The sequence below is a fragment of the Chionomys nivalis genome, chromosome 5 (genome assembly GCF_950005125.1).
Source record: "Chionomys nivalis chromosome 5, mChiNiv1.1, whole genome shotgun sequence".
NCBI lineage: Eukaryota > Metazoa > Chordata > Mammalia > Rodentia > Cricetidae > Chionomys > Chionomys nivalis.
The window spans coordinates 28,704,273-28,730,080 of record NC_080090.1 but is presented as its reverse complement, the minus strand read 5'-3'; the positions used below and the strand labels follow the sequence as shown (position 1 = coordinate 28,730,080).

The 25,808-nt window shown below is 36.4% G+C and overlaps 2 protein-coding genes across 5 annotated transcripts in view; one reads left to right on the top strand and one right to left on the bottom strand.

The window, feature by feature from the left end:
- Positions 1-24,174, top strand: part of Tasor (transcription activation suppressor) — a 53,157-nt gene extending 28,983 nt beyond the window's left edge. The window contains exons 14-24 of one of the 4 annotated variants that reach the window (XM_057769601.1): positions 1,075-1,776; positions 3,900-4,282; positions 6,121-6,265; positions 7,843-7,902; positions 11,725-12,644; positions 15,722-15,844; positions 16,668-16,827; positions 17,292-17,400; positions 20,335-20,513; positions 20,605-20,769; positions 21,630-24,174. In XM_057769601.1, the coding sequence (XP_057625584.1) occupies positions 1,075-1,776; positions 3,900-4,282; positions 6,121-6,265; positions 7,843-7,902; positions 11,725-12,644; positions 15,722-15,844; positions 16,668-16,827; positions 17,292-17,400; positions 20,335-20,513; positions 20,605-20,769; positions 21,630-22,111 (3,428 nt within the window). In that variant the 3' untranslated portion in view covers positions 22,112-24,174. Of the gene's footprint in view, positions 1-1,074; positions 1,777-3,899; positions 4,283-6,120; positions 6,266-7,842; positions 7,903-11,724; positions 12,645-15,721; positions 15,845-16,667; positions 16,828-17,291; positions 17,401-20,334; positions 20,514-20,604; positions 20,770-21,353 lie in introns of all 4 variants that reach the window. The other 3 variants (XM_057769603.1, XM_057769602.1, XM_057769604.1) reach the window with 3 other exon arrangements.
- Positions 23,153-25,808, bottom strand: part of Ccdc66 (coiled-coil domain containing 66) — a 33,547-nt gene continuing 30,891 nt past the window's right edge. Inside the window, exons 14-17 of the mRNA XM_057769605.1 lie at positions 25,705-25,742; positions 24,757-25,007; positions 24,174-24,298; positions 23,153-23,339 (exon numbers count right to left, since the gene is read on the bottom strand). Coding sequence (XP_057625588.1) covers positions 23,292-23,339; positions 24,174-24,298; positions 24,757-25,007; positions 25,705-25,742 — 462 coding nt within the window. The 3' untranslated portion in view covers positions 23,153-23,291. The remainder of the gene's footprint in view (positions 23,340-24,173; positions 24,299-24,756; positions 25,008-25,704; positions 25,743-25,808) is intronic.

Below are 25,808 nucleotides of genomic sequence, written 5' to 3'. Positions count from 1 at the left end.
ATGGAGACTGTGCTTCTGTTTCCTGGGCACCCAGACCCGAACACTATATTAATTACAATACTGTGTGGTCAGTGGCTTAGGTGTATTCCTAGCTAGCTCTTTCATCTTCAGTTAGCCCATTTCTATTTTATATTTTAACCATAAGGCTTGTGGTTTGTTACCACACATTGAGTTCTTGGATTTGCTTGACCCTGCCTTCTTTCTCACTGCATTTAGTTTTCCTGCCTAGCTATATTCTGCCCTCCCATAGGCCCAAGGAACTTCTTTATTAACCAGTGGTAATAAAACATATTCATAACATAAAGAGGGGAATCCCACATCAGTTAGGCCATTCATAGTTAATGGGAATTTGGAATATTTATGTTAGAGAAGAATTTTTGTTGTTTACCTTTTCTAACAACAAACTTGAATACTATTAAGGAATTCCCACTTTTGGATTAAACCTGGGTTTCTCAGCTGTGGTTACTCAGTGCATGGATATGTGCTTATGAGGAAATGAGTTTATATAAAGTTGTTATTTTATTTATTTTAATATTTATTTATTATGTATACAATATTCTGTCTCTGTGTATGCCTGCAAGCCAGAAGAGGGCACCAGACCCCATTACAGATGGTTGTGAGCTACCATGTGGTTGCTGGGAATCGAGCTCGGGTCCTTTGGAAGAGCAGGCAATGCTCTTAACCTCTGAGCCATCTCTCCAGCACCAAAGTTGTTATTTTATGAGCAAGATGGAGTGACACTGTTGTCATTTGCAAGACTGATACTGCTTAGAATCTCAAATCTTGCTTTTGCAATTTGCTTGCCACTATTTGGGCTGACTTTCGGGCCAGAAGGAAGTGAAGATTGTTAGTGAGGAGTTTTTTTCCCATTAAAAATCTGTTCTCCTTTTTCATTGTTTTGGTTCTTGGCCCATTTTAAGCAGAAACATGGTACTCATCAATTGGTTGCTATGCTACATGTGTATCAGAAGCAATAACTGGTTCAGCATTAATGTTCAGATGTTATACTTTAGTAATAAGATTTATATTTAATTTCCTTATTGTTACTATGCTTTACTTTTTGTTTATTTGCAGCACAAAAGGGTGTAATGAATCCAGCACCACAGGAGAAACATGAGAGCATGTCAGATATATTAAAAATAACTCAGTTTTTACAGTTTGCTTTGATTCAGTGTCGAAAAGAATTCCAAGATATAAACACTATAAATTTTCATTCTGTTGTTGAAAAGTACGTAAGTGAATTTTTTAAGCGAGGTTTTGGTTCAGGTAAGCGAGAGTTTTTCATGTTTTCATATGATTCACGATTAGATGATAAAAAATTCCTATACTCAGCACCAAGAAATAAATATCATATTGACGACTGCTTACATACCTACATTTATCAGCCAGAAATGTATCAGTTACCTATTTTTAAATTAAAAGAGTTATTTGAAGAAAATAGAAAACGTCAACAATTTAGTCCACTTTCAGATTATGAAGGTCAAGATGAAGAAATTAATGGTTCAAAAATGAAATTTGGAAAACGAAATGGCTCAAGGGGTGAAACTACTGATCCTGCACAGCAGAAGTCGTCTCATTCTCTAGATTATGATAAGGATAGAGTCAAAGAATTGATTAATTTAATTCAGTGTACAAAAAAAAATGTGGGTGGGGACCCAGAAACAGAAGATACTAGAAGCAAAAATATCTTGAAGAGGAAGCTTGAGGATCTACCTGAAAATATGAGAAAGTTCGCCAAAACCAGCAATTCATCTGATAATTACCATCTATATGAAGGTAAAATGGCACACTACTTTTATGATAATAGCTATTTTATGAACTAGCTAAAGAATAGTTTTGTTCTTTTCCATGTTATAGAGATCCCCAATTTACTAAGCCTAAGAGTCAAATACAGAATGTCCTGGGTACTTGGTTGGGTTTGGATTTTATGTTCTTTTCTTTTCCCCCTATCTTTTTTGAGACAGGGTCACACTGGAGCTCTGGCTGGCCTGGAATGCTCACCAGTCTCCCTTCCTCAGCTTCCCAGAGAGTATAGTTACAGATGTGAGCATGCGGATTGGTTGACCCTATCCTTAGAAATTACACTCACAGTAGATAATAAGTCACTGCTGTGGCTTTACATTTCTGGCTGTTAGCCACGTTTGCTAGTGCTAACATGTTGCTCTTGCTGTTTGCCTGTGGTTCTTCCCTTTCTCAGCAAGCTATGTTCTTCAGGTGTGTGTTGTGTTGCGGCTCAATTCTTTTTTGTACAATCCAAGAAAACATAAATCATCCTGAATTCAGTTACCATGTCACCACTAAAATGGGTTCTGAATCCAAATGCAAAGAACTGGTTTGCTTTTGTGTATTTGTTTCCTGAATGTCTTACTATTGCCTTTCCAGGGTGACAGATTCAATAATCATTTGTTTCCTTTGAAGTATTTGGTTGGTCATGAACTTGCTGGTCCAGATAGTTGCTATTATGTCATTTCTGATGCTCAAGCAGCCAAAGAGTGAAAGAGTTGTCTCCTGTTTTTCTAAAAAAAAAAAAAAAAAATTTTTAGAATACAACTATGACTGTTCATTTGTATACATAGCTGCTTTCACACAGATTATAGAATTGCAGTAAAGACGGCCAGAGCTTAAAATGATGTTTAAAACATTTAATGTCTGATTTTATATAAAACATTTACCCTGGTATGCCATATTTCTTCGTTGTTCAGTTTAGGCTAATATAATAAAGTATACTCAAGACTTTTAAGCATAGCTTGCACTTAGCTCCTATATACTGTATTTTGTTTTTGAAACGAGAGATGTTTGTTGGATTGTTTTGACTGTTGCTTAATGAATGGACCCTTCTGAACTTTAAAATGAAATTTCTTAGATTCATACAATTACTGTTATGTTTCTTTGGTGTATCATTTTCAGTTGATAGAAATGGGAGACTATTATCGTAGTGTGTTTAAATATTGTAAGTTAAATGCTCATACAGTGTTTTAACTTTTTTATACTGACTAATTCAGAAGCATGAAATATGAGGTTTGGCCTTTTGTTTTGTGCTCAGAAACCTTACTTGTTTTCTTTTCAGATGTGTTTGTCTTGACTAGGTTTGGCAGATTAATGTCCTTGGTATACTTTATGCTGTGAACAAACCAAAAAGCCTTGTTTATGCTAGATAAGCACCTACCCACTGAATTGCATCCCCTGCTCTCTTTATTTTTGAAACAAGATTTCACTAAGTTGCCCAGATTGGCTTTTGGCTCATTGTTTAGACCAGGCTAACCTCTTATCTTGGCTTCCCAGGTATGTGGGATAGGCATGTGCCACCACATCTGGAACCCTATTATTCTTGAATTATTCATTGTGGTAGTCATTACATGTAATTAAAATGAAGTAAAACAATATTTCACCAGCCATTCAGCTGTTTGGACCATACGGATAGGAATATTGCAGTCATTGCAAAAAGTTGTATTTGATGGTGCTGTTGTCTGGTATAACTTTGTAGGATTTTCTTTACTTGACTTTGGCATCTCTTTCAGTGTCTATGTCTCATATCTCTTGTGGTCCTTCTTGGTTTTTAAATTACTCAGTTCATTTCAGTAGCCTCTATTGGTTTGTTAAGATTAGTTTCATCTTCCATATTTGGCTTTTGAAGACTGTTTTCAGACAAACAAGGATCTGGCCATGCTATTGTTCTTTTATGTGCTCTTCAATTTTTCAGAAACAGTTATTGTAAAGTACACACATACTTGTAAAATCTAAGCCTAAAATATTTTAGTTGCTACACATAAATGCCTTAAATGATTTTTAAGTTATATTTTATTTTTAAAAGTTTAAATTTAAAGGGTTTTAAAAGTTTGTCATAAATGAGTATACTGGCTTTTAAAATACAAGCGATGGCTTTTCTTTTTTTTTCTCAGAGTCTCCACAGTCCATTGGCTTACTTGGACACGATCCTAACTTGAGACTGCAACAGGAAGAGGCATGTAACATTGGAGATGCCCATAAGCTTTATAATTGGTTATCAGAAGCATTAGCAAATGAACGACACTCAGATGCAAGGCACTCAGATGCATTCCTGACAGATACAGTCAACAAGGCCTTAGGACTGAGTAGCAGTGGTGCCTGTGAAGAGCTAAGACAAAAGTGTGACTATGAGCTGAATCCTCCTTTAGATAAGAAAGACTGTGAGCAGCCTGCTTGTACAAAAGTTGAAAATGTTCATTTTAAGGGTGCTCAGAGCCCACTGCTAGAAGTTGATGCAGCGTCTGTAAAGTACCCTGCTCTTGTTTCTACCAGTGAGGTAGGCATTGACCATAAGCTACATTTGACAGACAGAAACATGACTTTCTGGTTATCTGTTTGCTTTTGTGTATGCTGAAGAAAGAGTGTAGGGTGCCCTTCAGGGAGTGACTTTCCTTTCAGAAAGAAATAAGACATACTCCTAAGTAATAGTGTTTGTCCTGGAGGGTGATTCTAAGCTTTATTGTTGAAAAAAGGTAAATACTGAAGTAATTATTTTCTATATGCTTGTGTGCTTTATAAATAATGTAAAGTTTGTCAGTATGGTAAAACTTGGCATAGTAGGACTTAATTTCATATTGTTTCATAATGAGTCCTTTAAACAGTGGCTATTCTCTGCTGTAACAGAATCAAAATGAGGCAGATGAAGCAGCTGAACTTAGTAACATGGGGAGCAAATACATAGAGTAGAGTTTGAGATTATCTCTGAGTGATTCTCAGATTTGCTTACTGTGGAATCCGGTTTGTTTATGTATGGTTTGTGCTTAGTAGAGAGTGACTTCTGTATTAGTCCTTCCTTTCCTAAAAGAGAGCTAAATCCTTGAGGGTAATACCAAGATGGTACAATAGTTTTAAGGGTTTAGAGCTTACTTATTCTGCCTTTGAATAAAAGTTGTATGCATGCTTCAGACTTTATATAGGTTTGAGATACTTATTTCAGGGAGAAGATGGGGGTAGGGAGGCTTATGTAGTAGGCACTGAGATATTAACCTGTGTTGTTAATGTTTTTGAATACATTTAACAAGAGTATCGGCTTCTTCCTGTTTTTATAACTTAAATTCTATTTCTATTCATTTAAATATTACCTGTTGGTATTGTTAAATTACAATAACAGAGTTGAATTATGGCCTATAAAATTTAAAACAAAAGTTTACCAGTCACTTCTTTAAATCAATACCGGTTTTGTATGTGTAGTAATGTATTATGTGTTTTTAAAGATATATTTTATTTCATGTGGTTGTTTTGCCTGCATGTTTATAAATGCACCATATACATCTTTGGTGTAGTAGTGGTGTCAGATCTCTTGAAAGAAGTAGAGTTAAGATGGTTGTGAGCTGCTGTTGTGGGGTTTCAGGAATTTAACCCTGGTTCTCTATAAGAGCAGTTGATATTCTTTATTGCTGAATGTTCTTTATATCATCTTAAAATTTTTTGTTTACTTTTTGAGTACATGTGAAGGTCAGAGGATAACTTTTGAAAGTTTGTTCTCTTTCCATCGTGTGGCTCATGAAGAGAGCTACCTCAGGTCATCAGGGCTGATGGCAAGTGCCTTTCCCCACTGAGCCATCTTGTCAGGCCCCAGATAACCTTTAAGGACACTATATATTGTTTATTTCATTTATTTATTGGGGGGAGGTGTATGTTTATGGCAGGGTTTCTCTCTGAACCGTGGCTGGCCTGTAACTAACTGTATAAACGTGAGACCTTTTGATCTTCCTGCCTCTGCCTTCCAAACCTAATTATAAGCAAGCACTACCATTCCTGGCCTTGGCAAAATGTATTTTAAATTTAAATCTAGAGGGCTGGAGAGATGGCTCAGAGGTTAAGAGCACTAACTGTTCTTTCAGAGGTTCTGAGTTCAATTCCCAGCAACCACATGGTGACTCACAATTACCTGTGATAAGATCTGGTGCCCTCTTCTGGCCTGCAAGGACACATGCAATAATACATAATTAATAAATAAATCTTTAAAAATATTTAAATCTAGAGTATTACAACTTTATAATGTTGGTTTTATTTATTTGTAATGCTCGGACTGAAGTTGTGCATTTGTGGTGAGGAAGTAGTATAGTCTTGACATTAAAAGGAAAGCTATTAAATGTATGTACTTTCTTTTAGGATCCTAATTTAATTAATGTCAGTAATTTTGAAGAGTGCAGTCTGTGTCCCACTGTTTCCATTGAGCATGGATTCCTTAGACAACATTCTAAGTCACATGATGAAGAAGAGACAGAAATACATTGGAAATTGATTCCAATTACAGGTAAGGATTAGTATACCTGGTCATAGGTTTGCTTCTTTTGACTTAGGGACCAGTTTCCTGGAGCGTTTCATCTCTTTTAGATTCCTGTCTTGGTTCACGAGGTAACTATCTTATGTGACTTTGCCACAAGTCTTTATTTTTAGCAATATATTATTTATCACTACTACCTTTATTTATTTGTTTATTTATTTGTTTATGGTTTTTCAAGACAGTTTTCCCTCTATAGCTTTGGAGCCTGTTGTGGAACTTGGTTTGTAGCCCAGGCTGGCCTTGAACTCAAAGAGATCCACCTGTCTCTGCCTCCTTGAGTGCTGGGATTAAAGGCCTGTGCTGCCACCACTCGGCTACTATTATATTCTTGATTGACATCAGCAAGTATCTTCAAAAGGGCTTATTAATATAGGGATTTAGGGCATAGTTACTCTTCTTGTGGAGTTTTAGCATTCATATTATCAATTGAAAACTTGATAGAAACTGAACTTGGAAATAGGTGTTGGAGTGAAATGATGCTCTTTGGGTAGCCAGTAATTTTTAACTCACTAAACTTCACTACAAAGCTGTCTGTCATATAGCAAATAGTCATGTTGAGCCTCATCTGTATGAAGGAAATTTGATTTCCTAATGGTTTGTTCTAGAGCACAGCCTGAAATGACCAATGCAAATAGCTCATGGAAACTTATTGAACCACTGGCATTTGATGCTTGTTGAAAGGTTGTCATTTGTAATATTCTTTCTTGTCCATGAACACACTGCATGCTCTTAATATTCAAGTTTTTATTCGTCTTTGTTATCTAAGTATGTTTGGAATTGTTTTCTGGGCACATCTTTTCCATTCCTATACCTTTATTTAGACTTTGGAAAGAAATTGAAGAAAGAATGACTTTTGCTGAAAAGTAGACTGGCTTGTGACTTATAATCTATGAGACCTGTAGGGATTCTGAGAAGAATTTCTAAAATTGATGAGTGTCCATTGGCTTCTGCACTGTTCTCTGCTTCCTACCTTACCGGAGGAGGCAGGAGGCCCTAGACCTGATGATGGAGAGAGAACTGATAACTCTTATGAAATGGAGACACAGTGAAACTTTGAAATAAAATAGAAAAGTAGTTTGTAAGTGATGGTTATCCCAGCCTTTCTTCATTTAAAAACCTTTATAATTGCTGTTGAGTCATTTAAAGAAATAATATAGGTACTGCTTTTTCCATTACCTGAATGGAAAGGGAAATGGGAAGCTTCCCATTTCCAGATGACCTTTTAAGAATATTTAGGCAGGGCTGGAGAGATGGCTCAGAGGTTAAGAGCACTGGCTGCTCCTCCAGAGGTCCTGAGTTCAATTCCCAGCAACCACATGGTGGCTCACAACCATCTGTATTGAGATCTGGCGCCCTCTTCTGGTGTGTGGGCATACATTGAGGCAGAATGTTGTATACATAATAAATTAAAAAATTAAAAAAAAAAGAATATTTAGGCAAAAGAAAGGACTATTCCTTTGTTAGCATTTGTGGTTGTCTGAAAGGTACCTAATAGGTGTCACTGGTATCTGAAGAGAGTCTGCAAATCTAATGGATGCTTTCCTCAGGAGGGAATGCAAGAAGCCCAGAAGACCAGCATGGGAAACATGGTGAGAAACAAACACCAGGTGAGAAGGCTCACTTTGCTTTTCTGCCCAATGTGCCCTCTTCAGAATTGCTACTTGGATTCTGGTTCTTCATCAGTAGGAAATGGATTTACTTTGTGCTCCATAGAGAGAAGTTTAGATAGTATCTTTTTGTTTAATTATCATTTTAAAATTTAATTGTATCAGATACTCTTGTTAACTAATGTGATCTGTGTTCTGATCAGGTGATTAAGGAATATGAAAATGTTTTCTTAGTGCATTTCTTCAGATATTCTATAAGAACCAATCTTTATTTTTAAAATGCAACAAGATAACCACTTTTTTCTTTCTTTCCTTCTTTCTTTTTTTCCCTTTTTCAAGACAAAGTATCTCTGTAGTTTTAGAGCATGTCCTGGAACTAATTCTTTAGTCCAGGCTGACCTCAGATTTACAGAGATCCACCTGCCTCTGCTTCCCAAGTGCTGGGATTAAAGGTGTGTGCCACCACCGCCCGGCCATTTTTTTTTCATACTCTGATCATAATTTTTCTTCTTTTTGGCCAAACTTTTTGAATATAAAACTAACTTCTCAGATAGTTTAAGGGATTGAAAACTGTTTCCAGAAACAAAAGTCCTACTGATTATCTAATTGCAGTAGATACACAGGAGAGGGTCTCCTTTGTCTGACTGAGCTCAGTCAGACCCAGTTTCTCTGCATGACATTGTTGGCATTATTTTCTTGCCTGAGCCTGATAGTGACCTTTTTAATGTTTCCAATTGTTTTAATACCTTACTCTTAAAAATCTTGTGTGTCTTTTTGTTATTTTAATTTAGGAGGAAAGTTACATGGCTTTCTTAGTATTCATGGGGAAATCTCAAGGTTTCTTAATTTAGAAGGAAAGCTAACTGACTTTCTTAGTAAATTATTAACCCTTCTCAGGAAGATGTTTATCTCCTAGGAAAGATGATTTATTTTTTAAAATACATGATGTAAGAAAGTATGCAAGTTGTAGTGTACAGCTCAGTGATATCCACATAAATATAACTTTGTGACTACTACCTAAGTCAAGATGTAGAGCAGTTTTGGCACCCTAGCTTTTCGTCTCCATTCTCTCCATTCACAGTAGGTGGCCACTTTCTTTACAATATGTTTAGTTTTTTTCTCCATAAATGGAACCCACTCTTGCCTGTTTGGCACTTTCATTTCAACTTTATGTCAAGGTTTCATCTATGTTGTGTACTGCAAGTAAATCTTTCTAGGAAAAATAGCTTGTTTGAACTTCATAATCTTCATTTTCTTCCTTCAGATACTGTATTCATATTTTATAATTGAAAGTTAGATCTAAATGACATTACCATCTGAGAAATAATTCATTTTCTTCACATGTTAAAAGTCAAATGACTGGTACTTTGTGTCAACAATCAGTAAAATAAACACGTATTATAGGTAATGACATCTGTCTATTAAATCCTTTATTGATGATGTGTTTTTAAAGTTTTGATCTTAAAATCATATGGAGTAATTTGTAAAATAAAATTAGATTATGTTTATTCACAATTTTTGGAAGAAGTTTATTTGGCTTTTAAGTGTCGTGTGTGGGGGTGTATATAGAGAATAGAAGTACACAAGTGTGTGAGTAAGTGGAGGTCAGAGGAGAACATTGATTTCTTCCTCTATTGTGGGTTTGTTTGCCTTACTGCTTTGAGGGTTGGTCTTCACCGAAACAGAATCCTAAGCCTGCCTTTTCAAAAAGTTAGACTGTTTTTATTATTATTCTTACTATTTTAAACTTTATGTGAATTGGTGTGAGGGTATCAGATCCCCTGAAACTGGGTTACAGACAGTTGTAAACTGCACGTGGGTGCTGGGGATTGAACCCAGGTCCTCTGGAGGCACAGGCAGTGTCCTTAACCTCTGAGCCATCTCCCTAGTCCCAAAGTTAGACTGTTTTGCCATCAGGCTCCTGAGGTCCACCTCTCTCCACCCCATAATGTTACAGGCATGTGCATCCATGCATGACTTTGTACATATGTTCTAGAGATTTGAACTCTGGTCCTAATGTTGCATAGCAAGTGCTTTTACCCACCGACAGTCTCTTTAAAAAAAAATATTTTTTGAGACGGAGGTTTTTCTGTGTAGCCCAGGCTATCCTATAAAGTTGTTTAAAATCCATGTCCTGATGGTTTTTTTTTTTACCCCAGTGGTGCAGTGGCTCAAACTTGGCTCTTATTTCAAACATAAAGACACCTATATTGCCAGAAAAATAAATGTATTAAAGATGACCTATATTTTAAAAACTTGTATTATTTTAATCAAAATAATTGCCCTCAATTTTTCTAGTACTCAGGAGGCTGAGGCAGGAAGATTTATGAGTTCCAGGCCACCATGAGCCTGTCTCATAAAAGCAAAAAAGAATGGGTGGGGTTAAAAGACAGAAAAAAAGTATTAAGTGTGTTTACTTTGCTCTCCATAGGTTAATGTTACCAATTTCTTATATGCCCTTCTATATATTTTATATTATTTTAAATACTTTTTAATGGTGTAAATTTAAATATAGAACATTCAGTATTCCTGAGTCTTACAGACAGGACTTGAACTTTATAATACTAATTTCATACAGTTTTAATTGTTGACAAATTAATTGGGTGTTTTGCTTTTTTTTGTTTTGTTTTGACCTTTATGCCTGCTGTTCTTACTATATTAGTGTTTTTATGGTAATTGAATGTAGTGGTCATGACATTGAAAACTGAGTTTGGGGAAAATAAAAATGGAATTTTGTGTAAGAAGAATGCAGCTACATCTGAGCATAAACTTGTAAATTTATTGTAGCACTAGAGGTTTGAAAATTTAGGCTTTTCTGATTTAGAGTCACCATTTTGTATACTACAGTGGTGATGTGTTAGGGAATGGTGTTGATAAAGACTTAAGGAAAAATTCTAATTTTTCCAGGTCTTAAAATTGTGTGATAGCTTTTTTGACAAAGATTTTGACTTTATCTCTAAAATATATTATTGTAAAGTTCTATATATTTTCATCATATTTAAAAATATACTTCTTTGAAGTTTTAAAAGTTTAATCATGTTTGAATTTAAGATTTGTGAGGAAAACAATAGTATAAACTAATAGATTGAGCCAGTTCTTACAAGCCAAAGGTTGTAGTCCTGTTAGCACTGGATTACACAAAGATTTTGTAATCCAAAATTCATAGTTTTGGATTATATGAATAAAGAAATAAAAAAAATTGCTTATTTCTTCTTGGAATTATTTACAAATTAAATGAAAATAGTAGGAGAACATTCTAAAAGGTACTACTCTTATAGCTATGAAATAATTCAATTCTTCTGTTTTTCTTTAAGCCTTTTTTCCCCTGATAGAATAAATCTTGTTATGCTGTAGGCAATCCATTAACCAACCTATATGTGAAAGCCAGCCTAAATGCAACTTTTTAAGATCTTAAGTGCTATAATATTTCTTTTGGGCTTTCTAGTTGTCTTATATTCCATTCTTCAACTAATGTGGTATGATAATTATTGGTCATCTGTTAGCATCAGATGTACAGAATGGCACGAAAGCAACTTAACGTGTTTATGCCAAAAAGGCAATTTCTTAAAAATCTTTTTCCAGAGAGACAGTTTTTGAACTTGTAAAGAAAGAAACTGTTCAGCGTTGCTGCTCTGTTTACTGAAATCCAAAGCCTAGCCTATAAGTAGAGCAGATAGGGTTCACAGTTTTTTGATGTTTTGAATTTACTTTGCAATGTATATTTTTAAATATGTACCTGAGCTGATTGTTCTTAAAAATGAGTTGTTTTTTTAATGTTACCCATTTGGATTGCTCTTTTAATAATAAACTCTTCTTGTATAGGAATAAAATCGCCAGGAGAACCACTGGTGTGTCTGCCACCACTGGAGGCTTTTCCTCACGACCCTCGGGTAATAAGTAGAGAAAGAAGTGCTGACTACCAGTTTCCACCCTCTCCGTTTACAGACACTGTAAAGGGCACCACTGAGGAGGACCTGGTGTCAGGTCAGGTGGTGACAGTGGAAGAGCAGTGTGTGCCAGCAGCAGAGCCTCCTGCAGTGAGTGAGACTACAGAGAACACAGTGTTAGGAGAGTTCCATCTCTTTTCTAGAAAGATTGAAGAGATTTTGAAGCAAAAGAATGTTTCATATGTTAGTACAATTTCCACACCTATCTTTTCAGCACAAGAGAAGATGAATCGTCTTTCTGAGTTCATATATTCTAAGACTTCAAAAGCTGGTGTACAGGAATTTGTAGATGGTTTGCATGAAAAACTAAATACTATTATTATTAAAGCATCAGCTAAGGGTGGGAATTTGCCACCAGTAAGCCCTAATCATTCTTATACAACAGCATTGAATTCTCTGGGAAGGCATATTGTATCAATTTCTTCAAGTGACTTCAACAGTAAAGACCTTTTTCAGCCATTGTGTCCTGAGCCTTTAAAAGATATCAGTTCTAATGAACAGTATTCTTCGTCGATTGAAGTAGAAATGAATCAGTTACACCCCTGCAAGGAGTTAATTTTGACTTCTGATCACACTGTACCTGGTGATACTGCCCTGGAACCAGTAGAAAAAGAAATCATAAAATCACCTGGCGATATAAACATTTCTGCACAGCCTGCTCTTTCAAATTTTATAAGCCAGTTAGAACCTGAAGTATTTAATAGTTTGGTTAAAATAATGAAAGATGTCCAGAAAAATACTGTGAAATTTTACATTCATGAAGAAGAGGAGAGTGTGCTTTGCAAAGAAATAAAGGTAAATATTGAGAAGGTAATTATAGTGCTATATAAACTCAGTGGTCTGAACTCTCTAAAATTGAATCTTAAAGGTGGCCATATTTTATTTTCTGAATTTAGTAATTAAGAATTGAATAGAATAGTGCATTGGGAACCTATGATCCCAACATTGTAGATGTCAGAATCTTTTCTGTTGAATTTTTAAGATTGTTTGTATGTGTATAAGGGCCTGGCGCTGCAGCTCAGTTAACAAGTGTTTGACCCCCCCACTATCATGGGGTAGGAAGAAGCCTCTGGTCATAACTGTAGATTTACTTGATTCTGAGATTAGATTTCCAAACAAAAAGCAGGTTTTTATAATTTTTGGAGGGTACTAAGTGCATGTATGGAGGGTCTTAAGTCTAGGGCAGCTTGTGAGAATCACTACTCATTCAGAGACTTGGCAGCAAGTACTTTTTCCCGCTGAGCTAGCTTGCTGGCCTTTGAGTTGGAGGTTTTATATAAGGCTTGCTTAATTATTTTTTTAATGAATGAGAAGGAAAAATGCAAAGTGTTATTGTAGGTTGTGCTGTTCCTCTCATGTGGAGTTTTATTGTTCAGATGGAAACAAATGTCCAGAAATTGCATAGTGACACATTCGTTTGTCATACCCTGACCATGTCACAACTTTTAATGATCAGAAAGACTCCCATAGCTATAGAATACCATTTAAGATATTTGATGTTGGAGGTTTCTTTTGTTTTTTTAATTTATTTTTTTATTTTTTTTTTGTTTTTCGATACAGGGTTTCTCTGTGGTTTTGGAGCCTGTCCTGGAACTAACTCTTGTAGACCAGGCTGGTCTCGAACTCACAGAGATCCGCCTGCCTCTGCCTCCCGAGTGCTGGGATTAAAGGCCTGCGCCACCATCGCCCCGATCTTGGAATTTTAAAGTAACTGCATGTTCCATTTATGTAATTTATTTATTGTGGACTGGAGTTTCTGTCTGTTTTGTTAGAGGCAGCAGAGGGACTTAGAAAACTAAATAGTTCAAGAAACTCAGTATCAATTAACAAATGCTTAATCTGTGTATCTCATGTTAGCTTGTTTAATGTGATATCCCAAGTAATAAATGAAGAGCGTTGAAATGAAAAAGGATGCATGCCTGGCGATGGTGGCGCACGCCTTTAATCCCAGCACTCGGGAGGCAGAGGCAGGCAGATCTCTGTGAGTTCGAGACCAGCCTGGTCTACAGGGCTAGTTCCAGGACAGACTCCAAAACCACAGAGAAACCCTGTCTCGAAAAACCAAAAAAAAAAAAAAAAAAAAGATGCATATCACTGTTGTACTTTTCTGTGTTTTCGTAGGAAGATGGAGACTTGGTTGCATCTCTGTTCTCTGTAATTGAACATAGAGCTTAACTTTCAACTCTAGAAACACATTTCTAACACAGAACTTTGGACATAGCTGCATGTTGGTGTAGTACTAAGCAAGTGAGTTTAAGTTGAACACAGTGTAATCCCTTTTTAAAAATGGATTGCTCAACATCCATGTGACATTTGTATTGAAGAGATAGGAAATACAATTCTTTATGAATGGTGCTTTGAATTATAGCTTAAGTGTTTTTTTTTTTTTTTTTTTTTTTTTTTTTTTTTTTTTTTTGGTTTTTCGAGACAGGGTTTCTCTGTGGTTTTGGAGCCTGTCCTGGAACTAGCTCTTGTAGACCAGGCTGGTCTCGAACTCACAGAGATCCGCCTGCCTCTGCCTCCCAAGTGCTGGGATTAAAGGCGTGCACCACCACCGCCCGGCTTTAAGTTATTATTTACGTAGAGTAAGAAATTATCTCTTTCAAATCTTGTAGAAAATTAGGTTAGAACATTTTTTTTGAAAACAAATTTATTTAACTTTTATTTGTGTCCATTGCTATGAAGATGTCAGATCCCCTGGAACTGGAGTTACAGACAGTTGTGAGCTGCCCTGTGGCAAACAAAAAACTTAAACTTCTAAATATTTCTGGAATCAAAGTGTTTTGTTACTATATTAGTTAAGCAGTAGTATTCAGAGTAAGTTGAAGTTTAAATTGAAAATGTACAAAGAATATAGTTGCCATTAGTCCTGTCGGATAAGTTACCTTTTCATTAATAAACTAAAAGGTAGTTTGAGACCTTCCTAAAAACTGCAGAGTTGAAGGCAAAATCATTGTGGAAAATGCTTCCTTACATTTAAGTTATACAAAAATGTTGTCTTGACAACTGGGTAGTCTACTTGTCAAACAAGCAGAGTTTTGATTATGCTATCTGAGCATCTTTGTTAATGTAGAAAAAATTCATCTCCTTTGTCTTTGGAATGAAGAATGTCACCTCAGGATCTTGCAGTTCACTTCAGGGCTCAGGGTTCGGCCAGCAAGCACAGTGCAAGGGAGCTCTTAAGAGCATACTGCTGTGCCCTCTGAAAGGTGGTGCTGCGTTACGAACACGGAAGACATGCTTGATGACTGAAGCTGCTGTGTTTGAAGATGGAAACTTGGCAGAAAAGGGCTAAATTAGTAATATCATTAGTAAACATTTCTGCTCATATGATGGCCCATGAGTTCTTTTTTTTTTTTTTTTTTTTCCGAGACAGGGTTTCTCTGTAGCTTTGGAGCCTGTCCTGGAACTCCCTTTGTAGACCAGGCTGGCCTCGAACTCACAGAGATCCGCCTGCCTCTGCCTCCCGAGTGCTGGGATTAAAGGCGTGCGCCACCATCGCCTGGCCCATGAGTTCTTTTTGAGTTGTTTTGGATTAAACTTCATTGGTCATGGCCATATTCTGAAGGGAAGTATTTCTGGTAATACCATCACAGATCACTAAGGGCTGGGTCCTGGGTTTACCGTGATGGAGATAAGTGGGCCAAGGGTCTGGACTAATCTATTGTTGTAATAGCAGTTCAGCTTTTATATGCTTTCTTTAAACTGTAAGAGTAGATATGATGAGCTCTCCGGTCTTCTAAAGTCAAAAAAAGTTCACAGTGTCCTAGGTAAAGCTTATCAGTTTATGTTTTATTTGCTAAATAAATGTTGGAAATTGATGTTTGCTAAAAAAGTTTGTTAATGTTGATTTAGTTGTTTTTCTTTGACAGGAGTATCTTACCAAATTAGGCAATACAGAATGTCATCCAGATCAGTTTTTGGAAAGAAGGTCAACCTTAGATAAACTATTGATTATTATTCAAAATGAAGACATTGCAGATTTCATTCACAAGGTAGACTATTAAGACCAGTTTACTAATTTACTTTCTAAAACTACCTCATTGTTAAATCTTATTCTAAAAACAAAACTTTTTCTTAAAAAAAAGAAAAAAGCTTTTTTTTTTCATAAAACGAAGATAATGTACTTGTTCAGGAGCCAGCTTGTGAGAATTGTGTATATAAAAGTATTGTGTGCTATGAATCTTTCCTGTCATTCAGATTAGTTAAAAGTAATAGATGGTTCTTGAATGTAGAGGTGAGGGGTGTTCTGCTAACTCTTCATATATAGACAAAACTTTTTTTTTTTTTTTTTTTTTTTTGCCATGAGTCCCCATTGACCTTGGATGTGGAGGTATTTCTCTGCTCTTAGGCGCCTGCCTCAAATCAGCCTTCCATTACTATTGTAGCACCACAGGTTCTCCTTTTTTTGTTTGCTTTTGTTTGCTTGTGAGCTGATATCCTTTGTAGCCTAGACTACCTCAAAATGTGCAGGCCAGTCTGGCCTCTTAATTAGTCCTCCTCATCTCAGGTAGGATGACACCTGGCTCCTAGTTTTAAATTCTGGCTGTTTATGGATTTAGAAATATATTAGCATTTTGTCCAGTTTTTGTTTTTAGCCTAATGTAAATTCCTTTCCCTTAGTGTTATGTTCATATATGTTGGTTTATACTACTGGGAAGTGGTACTTCAAATATTAATTTTGTCACTTTCCAGAGGCAATGATGAGTAATAGTGTATTTTTTTTATTTTATTCTTCTTAGGTTATTTGATACTTATATATATATATATTTGTTAGTTCATTTATCCATCCTATTTCTGTTTTTTGGTATTTAACAGGTCCCTGGCTTGGTGACTTTAAAAAAGCTCCCATGTGTTAGTTTTGCTGGTGTTGACAGCCTGGATGATGTTAAAAACCATACATACAATGAGTTATTTGTGTCTGGTGGCTTTATTGTGTCTGATGAATCAATCCTAAATCCAGAGGTTGTCACAATTGGTAAGAATGAGTATGTTATTTTCAGTGTGTTTTTTCTGGGTTGTGGTTGCCCTAGGTTTTCAGGGAAAATTAAAACTAAGGGATTAAAAAGTACATTTTTATTGTGCCATTCACAGCTAACAGCCTTGTTTCTATCTTTTCCTGAGTTTTTGCCACCTCAATCATCTTCTCCATTCTGTTTTTATATATACTTTTATGTAAATTTGGTCTACACTGCCTGCTGTGGCACTTAGATTATTCTAGTGGTGGTCTTGTTATTGGGTATTTGTTTTGTTTGTAGGTGTTTTAAGAGTTTTAATGCTATAAGGAGTTCCCTTTCCCTTCGAGCAAGATGATGAATATATGGTGCATAGGGGGAAAAAATAGACCTGTGTAAATACGAACAAGCACTTCTTCCAAAATCTCAGCATGGCAGACACTGTTTATTCCTGACTTTAAAATCTGAATTTCATTGTCTCTAACAGAGAGCCTTAAAATTTTTTTGACATTCCTTGAAGAACTTAGTACTCCAGAAGGGAAATGGCAATGGAAAATCCACTGTAAATTTCAAAAGAAACTGAAGGAACTGGGCAGGTAAGATACAGAAAATACTGAATTTTTTGTTTTTGAGACCGGATTTCTCTGTAGCTTTGGAGCCTGTCCTTGAACTATCTCTTGTAGACTAGGCTGGCCTCGAACTCAGAGATCCAGTTCCGCCTGCCTCTCTCTTGCCTCCTGAGTGCTGGGATTAAAGGTGTGCGCCACCATCACCCAGCTATGAATAATTGTTGATTTTTAACAGTGCTCGCAAAACTTTTCCTTTTTCTGGGTTTGTGGATTATGAAAGTTTTCATGTATGTCAACAGACAGTAAGTGGGTATAAATACTGAGTTATTCTATTCTTTTTGAGTAAGAAGTGATATTCTTGTTGACATAAAAAATTTGGTTAAGTTCTCATAGTATGATAGTTAGAATTGACTTAATCTGCATGTGGATCTGCATGATCACAAGGATCAGAAATCTTCTAATTTTTTTTTTGTGATGCTAGATTTGAAGCACATGTTGTGAGCTATATTTCAAGCCTTTAAAAATATATTTACTCTTGGATAATATTATGCACATATACAATGTATTTTTGGTTCTATCTACTCCTTAACCAACTCTTCCCAGGCCTCTCTACATACCATGTCCTCCCAAGTTCATGTTCTCTTTTTTCCTTTATAATCCACTGAATCCAATTACTGTTGCCCATATACTACTTCATTAGGCTGCCCATCAAAGCATAAGCATATCATATCAGGGCCCACTTTTAATTGAAGAAAAACGACACTTTGTTGTTACCAGACCCCTGTCAGCTGCCAATAAGGGAGGGGCCTCATAAGTATCTTTCCTACTCATGTTGGAATTTTGGCTGGTTTGTTTTTGTTCAAGTCTTTGGCAGGCAACCCAGCTGTTGTGCATTCTTGTGTGCAGCCGCCCTGTTAAAAGACTAAAAGGCAGTTTTCAGCAGCACTCCACAACACCTGGCTCTTAGGATATTTCTGCTCCCCGGTTTACATAGTTCTCCAAGCCTTAAGGAGAAAGGTTGTGATCTAGATGACATATTTAAAGCCATTTTTAAAAACTGATCTATATTTGCAGTGTAAATCAGACCCTGTCCCAAGTAAGTTAGTTTGGTAACTAATCGAATTGCCAAGGATTGGTCTCTGCCTGACAAGGCTCAGTTAGAAACTGGTTTATAATGTGTGCTTGTGTGGGTTCTTGCATGTGAGGGAGTTACTCCCTTGGAGGACACTTAGTCTGGTAAGTTTGAGATGCTATAACTTTTTTTTTTAAAAAAAATTCTTTTTGGTTTTTTCCAAGACAGGGTTTCTCTGTGTATTTCTGGCTGTCCTGTAACTAGCTCTTGTAGACCAGGCCCTCGAACTCAGAGAGATCCTCCTACCACTTCCTTCTGAGTGCTGGGATTGAAGGCTTGCGCCACCACCACCTGGCTAAGATGCTGTATCTTGTTAGTGTTTACGGAACTTTTTAATAAATAATTAATGAATTGCACGTTAGAGAATTTTTATCAGCTAGAATTTCCTAAGTGTAAGTCATAGACTTTTGTATGTGGACTGCACTCACCTGTGCATGCAGAGGCCAGGGCAGGATGTCATTTGTTTTCCTCTTTCTCTCCATCTTAATTGCCTTACAACAGGGTCTCTCCATGAACTTTGGTTCAGCTCACCATATCAACTACACTTTGCCAGGGAGCTCTCATGAACTGCCAGTCTGTTCCCCATGCTGGGATTGTAGACACATCCAGCTGTTTGGGTTCTGGGGATGTGAATCAGATCCTCATGTTTGCAGAGCAAGTGCTCTTACTCACTGAGCCATTCTTTTCAGTCCCTGATTACTTTTTTTTTTCTTTTTTTTTTTGGTTTTTCGAGACAGGGTTTCTCTGTGGTTTTGGAGCCTGTCCTGGAACTAGCTCTGTAGACCAGGCTGGTCTCGAACTCAGAGATCCGCCTGCCTCTGCCTCCCAAGTGCTGGGATTAAAGGCGTGCGCCACCACCGCCCGGCTCCCTGATTACTTTTTTGTAAGTTACTTTTTACCCTCTCTGAGACAGACCTCTTGTTGTATATAACTCCAGCTAGCCTGCTATTTATTCACTTAGTAGACCAGGCTGCCCTTAAACTCATGGGCAGTCCTCCTACCTCTGCCTCCAGAGTACTGGAATTATAAGTATACACCACCAAAACTAGTTCTAGATCACAGGTCTTTTGATTGCTGTAACACCTATTGACATCAAAAATTCAGGGTAAAATAATTCCAGTGTTTGGCTCTGTATCATAGTTAAAATACTTCTATCTTTTGGAGACAGAGTCTTGCTATATAATCCAGAGCGGCTTCAAACTCAAAAATCTTTCTTCCTCAGCCTCTTTGAATGCAGGAATTTAAAAAGTTGTAACACACACCTTGCTAGTACTTAGCTTTTTTAGACTTACTCATTTTGACAACCTATGAAATAAGCAAAGGGCAAGTTCATATATAGCGTAGACATAACACACCCAAAGATATATCTCCAATTTTTACCTTAAAGTATTATAAAAAGCTTAAAAGCTACATGTTAGGAAGAATTATACTCTATTTGTTCATGAGACAATGTAGCCTAGGCTATCCACCTCCTGAAGTGCTGCAAATATAGACATATGGCACTGTGCTCAACATTTTTGTTCTTAGATGGCCTTAAAGTTTAACATTAATAAAGCTAATAATACTTTAGTAAATAGGATGACTGATGGTTCAGGTTTTAGCCTAACTGAATTACAAGATTGTCCTCAAAAAACATGCTCGTCAGATGGACAGTTCCCATTTTCCTTCCCTCTTAACTAGCATTCTTACATCAAACAATAAGCTCAACAGCCTGTGGAGGTTATTAGCCTCCTCAGTTGAGAAGTGCTTTCAATGAACTGAAACAGAAATTTCCATAGTGAATTTTAAAATGCCAATATCTAGGTACTGAACTCTGTTTAATCTCACAGATTGAATACTAAAGCTCTGAGTCTGCTGTCTCTTCTAAATGTGTATCAGAAGAAACATCTGGTTGAGATTTTGTCCTATCACAATTGTGACTCACAAACGCGAAATGCTCCGGAAATGGACTGCCTTATCAGGCTTCAGGCTCAGAACATACAGCAGCGACACATAGTCTTTCTAACAGGTAGGAGCATGCTCTTGCTGATATGGCTGGAGTGGATGTTAATATAATTCTGAATATATCAGTTTCTGTACATTTTCTCTCTTTAATTTAGAGAAGACTGTCAAGATGGTGTCCAGTTATACAGATAATGGAATTGTAGTTGCAACTGCTGAAGACTTTATGCAAAACTTTAAAAGTCTTGTGGGATATCACAGCTCAGTCACAGAAGAAAATCTTCCGCTGCTTGGTGCTAATGAGAACCTTGAGTCACAGTCAGGTAACTTTTTAGTAGTTTTCATTTTCTTTAGGTGAGACAGAATGAGGAATGGTTTTGTTTACCCCATAGTGAAATGTTTATTGACATTTACTCCAGTCAATAGTAGACATCACTGTAGGAGTTAACTATATATAAGATCTGTTCATTTATTTACACTGTAGTCAGTACAAGTTGTTAGTATAGGCTATTCATTCATTCGTCTATTCTGTGGACGGTACATATTTGGAGGTTTATTTTTTCCTCTGCGGGAGTAAAAGCTTTATTGCCTTCTCTTTGCTGTCAGTTTTTGTATTTGTGAAGGCAGGTAGAGGGATTATTGGGCTACGAAAGCTCTTCAGATATATGTGCTAGTTTAATTACAAGGTAGTGAGGGTATCTTACCTTGAATCTTCTGTGAGCTGGCCCCTGCTTGGTTCCAGACTCTAAATAAAAGCTGTTCTTAAATTATTTTTTGTTTTCTGTGAAAAGTAGAGGTGACTTCAGCATTCAGTAGAGATAAGCAGTTAGTAATTCAGTGAAGCTACATGTCAGAAGTTTTATTTTATATTTGTCTTATGAAATACTGAATTACCGTATAACTTTAGATGCTGTTTTGACATTAACCCCTTTGGAGCTGGGAGTTGGGATTTCCCAACATTAAACGTGAACACATTTCGAGAAGCTTTTAGCATCGGATTATCTGGACACTCACACCTAATGTGAGTGTTGTGACTAAGTGAACTTGTGGCAGAAGACCAAGCTTTAAGGGATTGTGGACTTTGAGATCCTGACGCACTATGTTGTGTGAGTAGTGTATAATTTTACAAACTAAACAAACTGTGTATTTCAATAGAGGAGGGCTTTTTGTTTTTTAAATGTAGCTCTTTTAGAAAACGGTGAAAAGGATGAAGAGGATATGTCTCTGGATTCAGGGGACGAAATCTCACATATAGAAGTATTCAGCAGTTTTCATTCAGAAATATTGGCGAGAGAGACCAAAGGATCAAGTGGAACAGATCAAAAAAACAATAATCAAATTGAATTGCAGTCATCTCTTGACGTGCAAAACAGTTTATTAGAAGATAAGACTTCCCATATTGATTGTGAAGAGAGAGCTCCTATTGATAGAGTATGCTCTGAAGGAGAGAACAGCAATTCAGCAGAACAAGATTCATATAGCAACGTTCAGGCTTATCAAAGTCAATTAGAAATGTCCCACCAGTTTAGTCACTTTAATGTTCTCACTCATCAGACGTTTCTGGGGACACCATATGCCCTTGCATCAACTCAGTCTCAAGAAAATGAAAATTACTTTTTATCTGCTTACAAAAACTTGGATAGAGAGAAATCTCCATTAAGTTAAGGATGTGTCCAAAGATAAATTACAATAACTCAAAAAAAAAAAAAAATAGGCTGTGGACTTTTTTCAGTTTCTGAAAAGTGAATTGATGTTTTTCAAGTTTCCTAACTTAAGAATTTTTTTTCTTCCCCATATACTTAAATCATGATGACCTGTAACATTTGAAGCATCTGAAAATTGAAATACCTTTTTTGGACATACTGTAATCAAATTATCTCATGTTGGCACCTTCCAGTTTTCACATTTGTTACCTGTACTTGGGCTTCAAATTGAAGTCTGTTTTATATGTAAAATTTGATGTTTATAAAAGAATGATAAATAGAAATGATTTTCTTTACTGTCAGATGATAACTTTGCTGAAATGTCAATTATTTATTTTGATTAAAGCTTTTGTATAGTGTTTTTACACAGGTATAAGCCAGCAGTGTCAGTATTTATAGGATTTTGGCTCAGTACCTTAAGCTATATCTAACAGTGCAATTTAGCAAACCTATGTCTATAATACCAAGTAGCATTTTCTCAATCTTCAGGTTTAGCTGTGTAAAAATTTAGCTTCACTTACGTTTTTGTCAGCCTTTTGAGATCCTTGATAAATACTGTCGTGTGATCTATAGTCAAATGAACTTTTTAAGAAGGAGCTTCTGTTTTCAATGGTATTGGATAATTTGGAACAGATCTTTGAGGTGGTCTTAATTAGAACTAGTTACGTACGTTAGTGCTATACTAAATCTATACAAAAACTGTATGGTGGAGATAAATTTCAAGCCCTTATATAACTTACATCCCTTGCTTACTGTTAATAAATCTATATTGTGACAACTGGGGCATCTCCACTTTTAATACAATGAAAACAAAATTTATAGAAAAGAAAAACCACAGGATTCTGAAATGAATTTGAGTGCTTTGAGTAAGAGTTTAGCTCAGTGTGTTAATAATAGTACTTCTCATGCCCTCAACACTGCTAACAGGTCAGAGGTCTCTAGACTCTAGTATGGTAAGTAGAAAGTAAGTTTACGTCTTAGTATGACAGAGATCATTTTTTTAAACTATAAATTGTTTTATTGTCTTTAAAAAATACAGCATTTTCTTACATAATGTGAAGTTTTTCATTGGGTGCTTGGAAAATGCAGGAGTGGTGAGCATATTTAAAATGAAGAGCTAAAATTATCTTCTTGGTTTGCAGTTAGGGTATGAGATTCGTTTCCAGCTCCTTTTGTTTCTGGAGAAGACCCTGCAATCACATTGATAGTTAGTGAAGGTGTGATAGCCAACTTAAATACATGGTAGGGAAAAATTATTGGCTCAGGATAGAATTGTTATTGGACATAGCTCAAGTTTCATCTTTTTTAGTAATTTTTGTAGTGATTCCTCCTCCTTTGGTTGTTACCTAGCTACAGTATTTTCTACTATATAAGCAACGTGGATGATTTCTTTCAAAATCATGAGAAGAAGACACAGTGAGAGTCTTAGCTCTGCTGAAACAGTGTAAGGGTTATGGTGAAGTGTGCCCATCACACTTCTTTCTCTTGTTCTTTTGTGAGTTACCAAGGTTGAGTAATGTGCTCAAGCTATATGTAACCAGAGGTAACACTTAAAGGATACAAGTAAATGGGTTAGTTTTCTAGTTTTAGGAAGAACAATGAAGGGTAAGCGACATGTGAGACAAATTCTTCTCAAATACAGTGTAATAAGCCCCCGGGTAGGTTTCAAATGTTACTGGATTTTATTTTTGCTTGTATAAAAACTTACAAAAAAAACCCCACAGGAATGGAGAAGTGTCTGGTGAATAGTTCCATGTATATAATTTCATTCTTGGAACAGATGTATTCTGTTCTAAACTTAGAAAGAATGGACCATATTGGTTAAAATTCACTAAAGCATAATTGTACATTTGTTTCTTTTGGTTTTAGCACTTTATTGTGTTTTGATGTTTAAATATGTACATATTTTTAAATAAAAACTGTCTTAATATCCAAACTGTCTTGGGACTTTTGTTCTTAGGATACAAACATACAGAGAGAACAAACATCTAAATAGTTACTTATACTTGGTTAAAAGTTCATACCTGTCTTAATTCTGAAAGCCCCTTAAGGATAGCTTGCTGTCGATCCCTGTTTTTCACCAATTTAGGATTAAGAAGTGGATCCCTGGTATGGTCAGAGTCAAATAGCTCTTGTTGTTGGTCACAATCTAAAGGACAGATGAGGTTTAAAATCGTCAAGCAAATTACTAATAGTTAGCTGTAATGTCTTAAACCTTTAATAGATGAATGTTGAAACATGTAGGGTTGGGAGTTCACTAATTTTTTTTTGTTTTGAGACAGTTTCTTTGTGAAACAGTCCTGGAACTCACTATGTAGATCAGGCTGGCCTCGAATTCATGGAGCTCTGCCTCCCAAGAGCTAGTTCTGAGATTAAAGGTATGCACCATCACTGTCTGGCCTTATATTAGAAGGTTAGTATGTGTGTACATACTGGCTATGGAGGCTGAAAGCCTGAATCACCCTGGTGTTGGAGTTGTTAAGTGGCACTGTAACACCTAATGTGAGTGCTGGGAACCAAACTTCTGAAAGAGCAAGTCACACTTTATCATTGAACCATCTGTCTAGCCCGTATCTTCAATTTTTGTAGTAACGCTACTTAACTTACCATGAGATTTTTGGTATTGGTTCTCTTGGGTTGATGGCCTAGACAAAGGTGCATCCGGATCAAGATAATAGATCTCATTTGTTCGAACATAGGGAATAAAGTGAGTTGTCTCAGACGTCTCCTCTGATAACTGAGTTTGACCGTCTCCTAAGGCCAGGTTCTCTTTTCCATAGTCACTATTTTTTAATGGCGAGTGTACTGAATCAGTCTGAGTTTGCTGAGTTCTACTCTTTATTGCTGATAACTGGAACCTATTTAAAACAAAAACCCAAACTTTAATAAGAAATTGCATGTTTTAGAACTAGAGTCATAAATGGTTGTGGGCCACCAAGTGGACATTGAGAACTGAATCCATGTCAGTGCTCTTAACTACGGAGCCATCTCTCTGGTCCCTAGAAATGGCATGTTTTAGACTCATCTAATCACATTGCAGTTCATTCAAGATGTGCTTGACCTACCTTAAGGAATACTATGGATATCAATCTAAGATCTGTAATTTTTCATAAAACAAGACCATGTGGGGCATTTCTCTTTACACCATTTCCCATAAAGCTGTGCCTGTGCTATCTGAAGTCCCTGTTAGAGCTCTACTGTGAAATGAGTCTAAACCCGGTCTGGGTCTGGTCTGTGCATAGCAAAGGGTCACTACAAACCTCCCACCTAATAACTGTGTTTTGTTTGTTTGCTTTTTACTGTTTTTAACCAATTCGTTTCCCTATCGGATTTATCCAGGCTGAATGCTTATTCCATAGACATGGAAAAATCAAACCGGTTTAGGTCCACTTTTAAAACTCTATATTAAACCTTTACCAAAAATCAATGAAAGCCAGTCATACCTCTTTCCTACTACTGCCTTCATCTGCACATGGAACTGTCATCCAGATTTTGAATGGGTATTTTGTTTCGCACACAAAAAGCACTAAGTAGCTAAGGAAGTAATATACATACCATTCTTTGATATCTGAAGTTTTCAGAGGTTCTTCTGCCTAAAAGATGGATAACACAAGCAAACACGAAGTAAAAGTGACATCTTTACATGTCCCTAGATACTT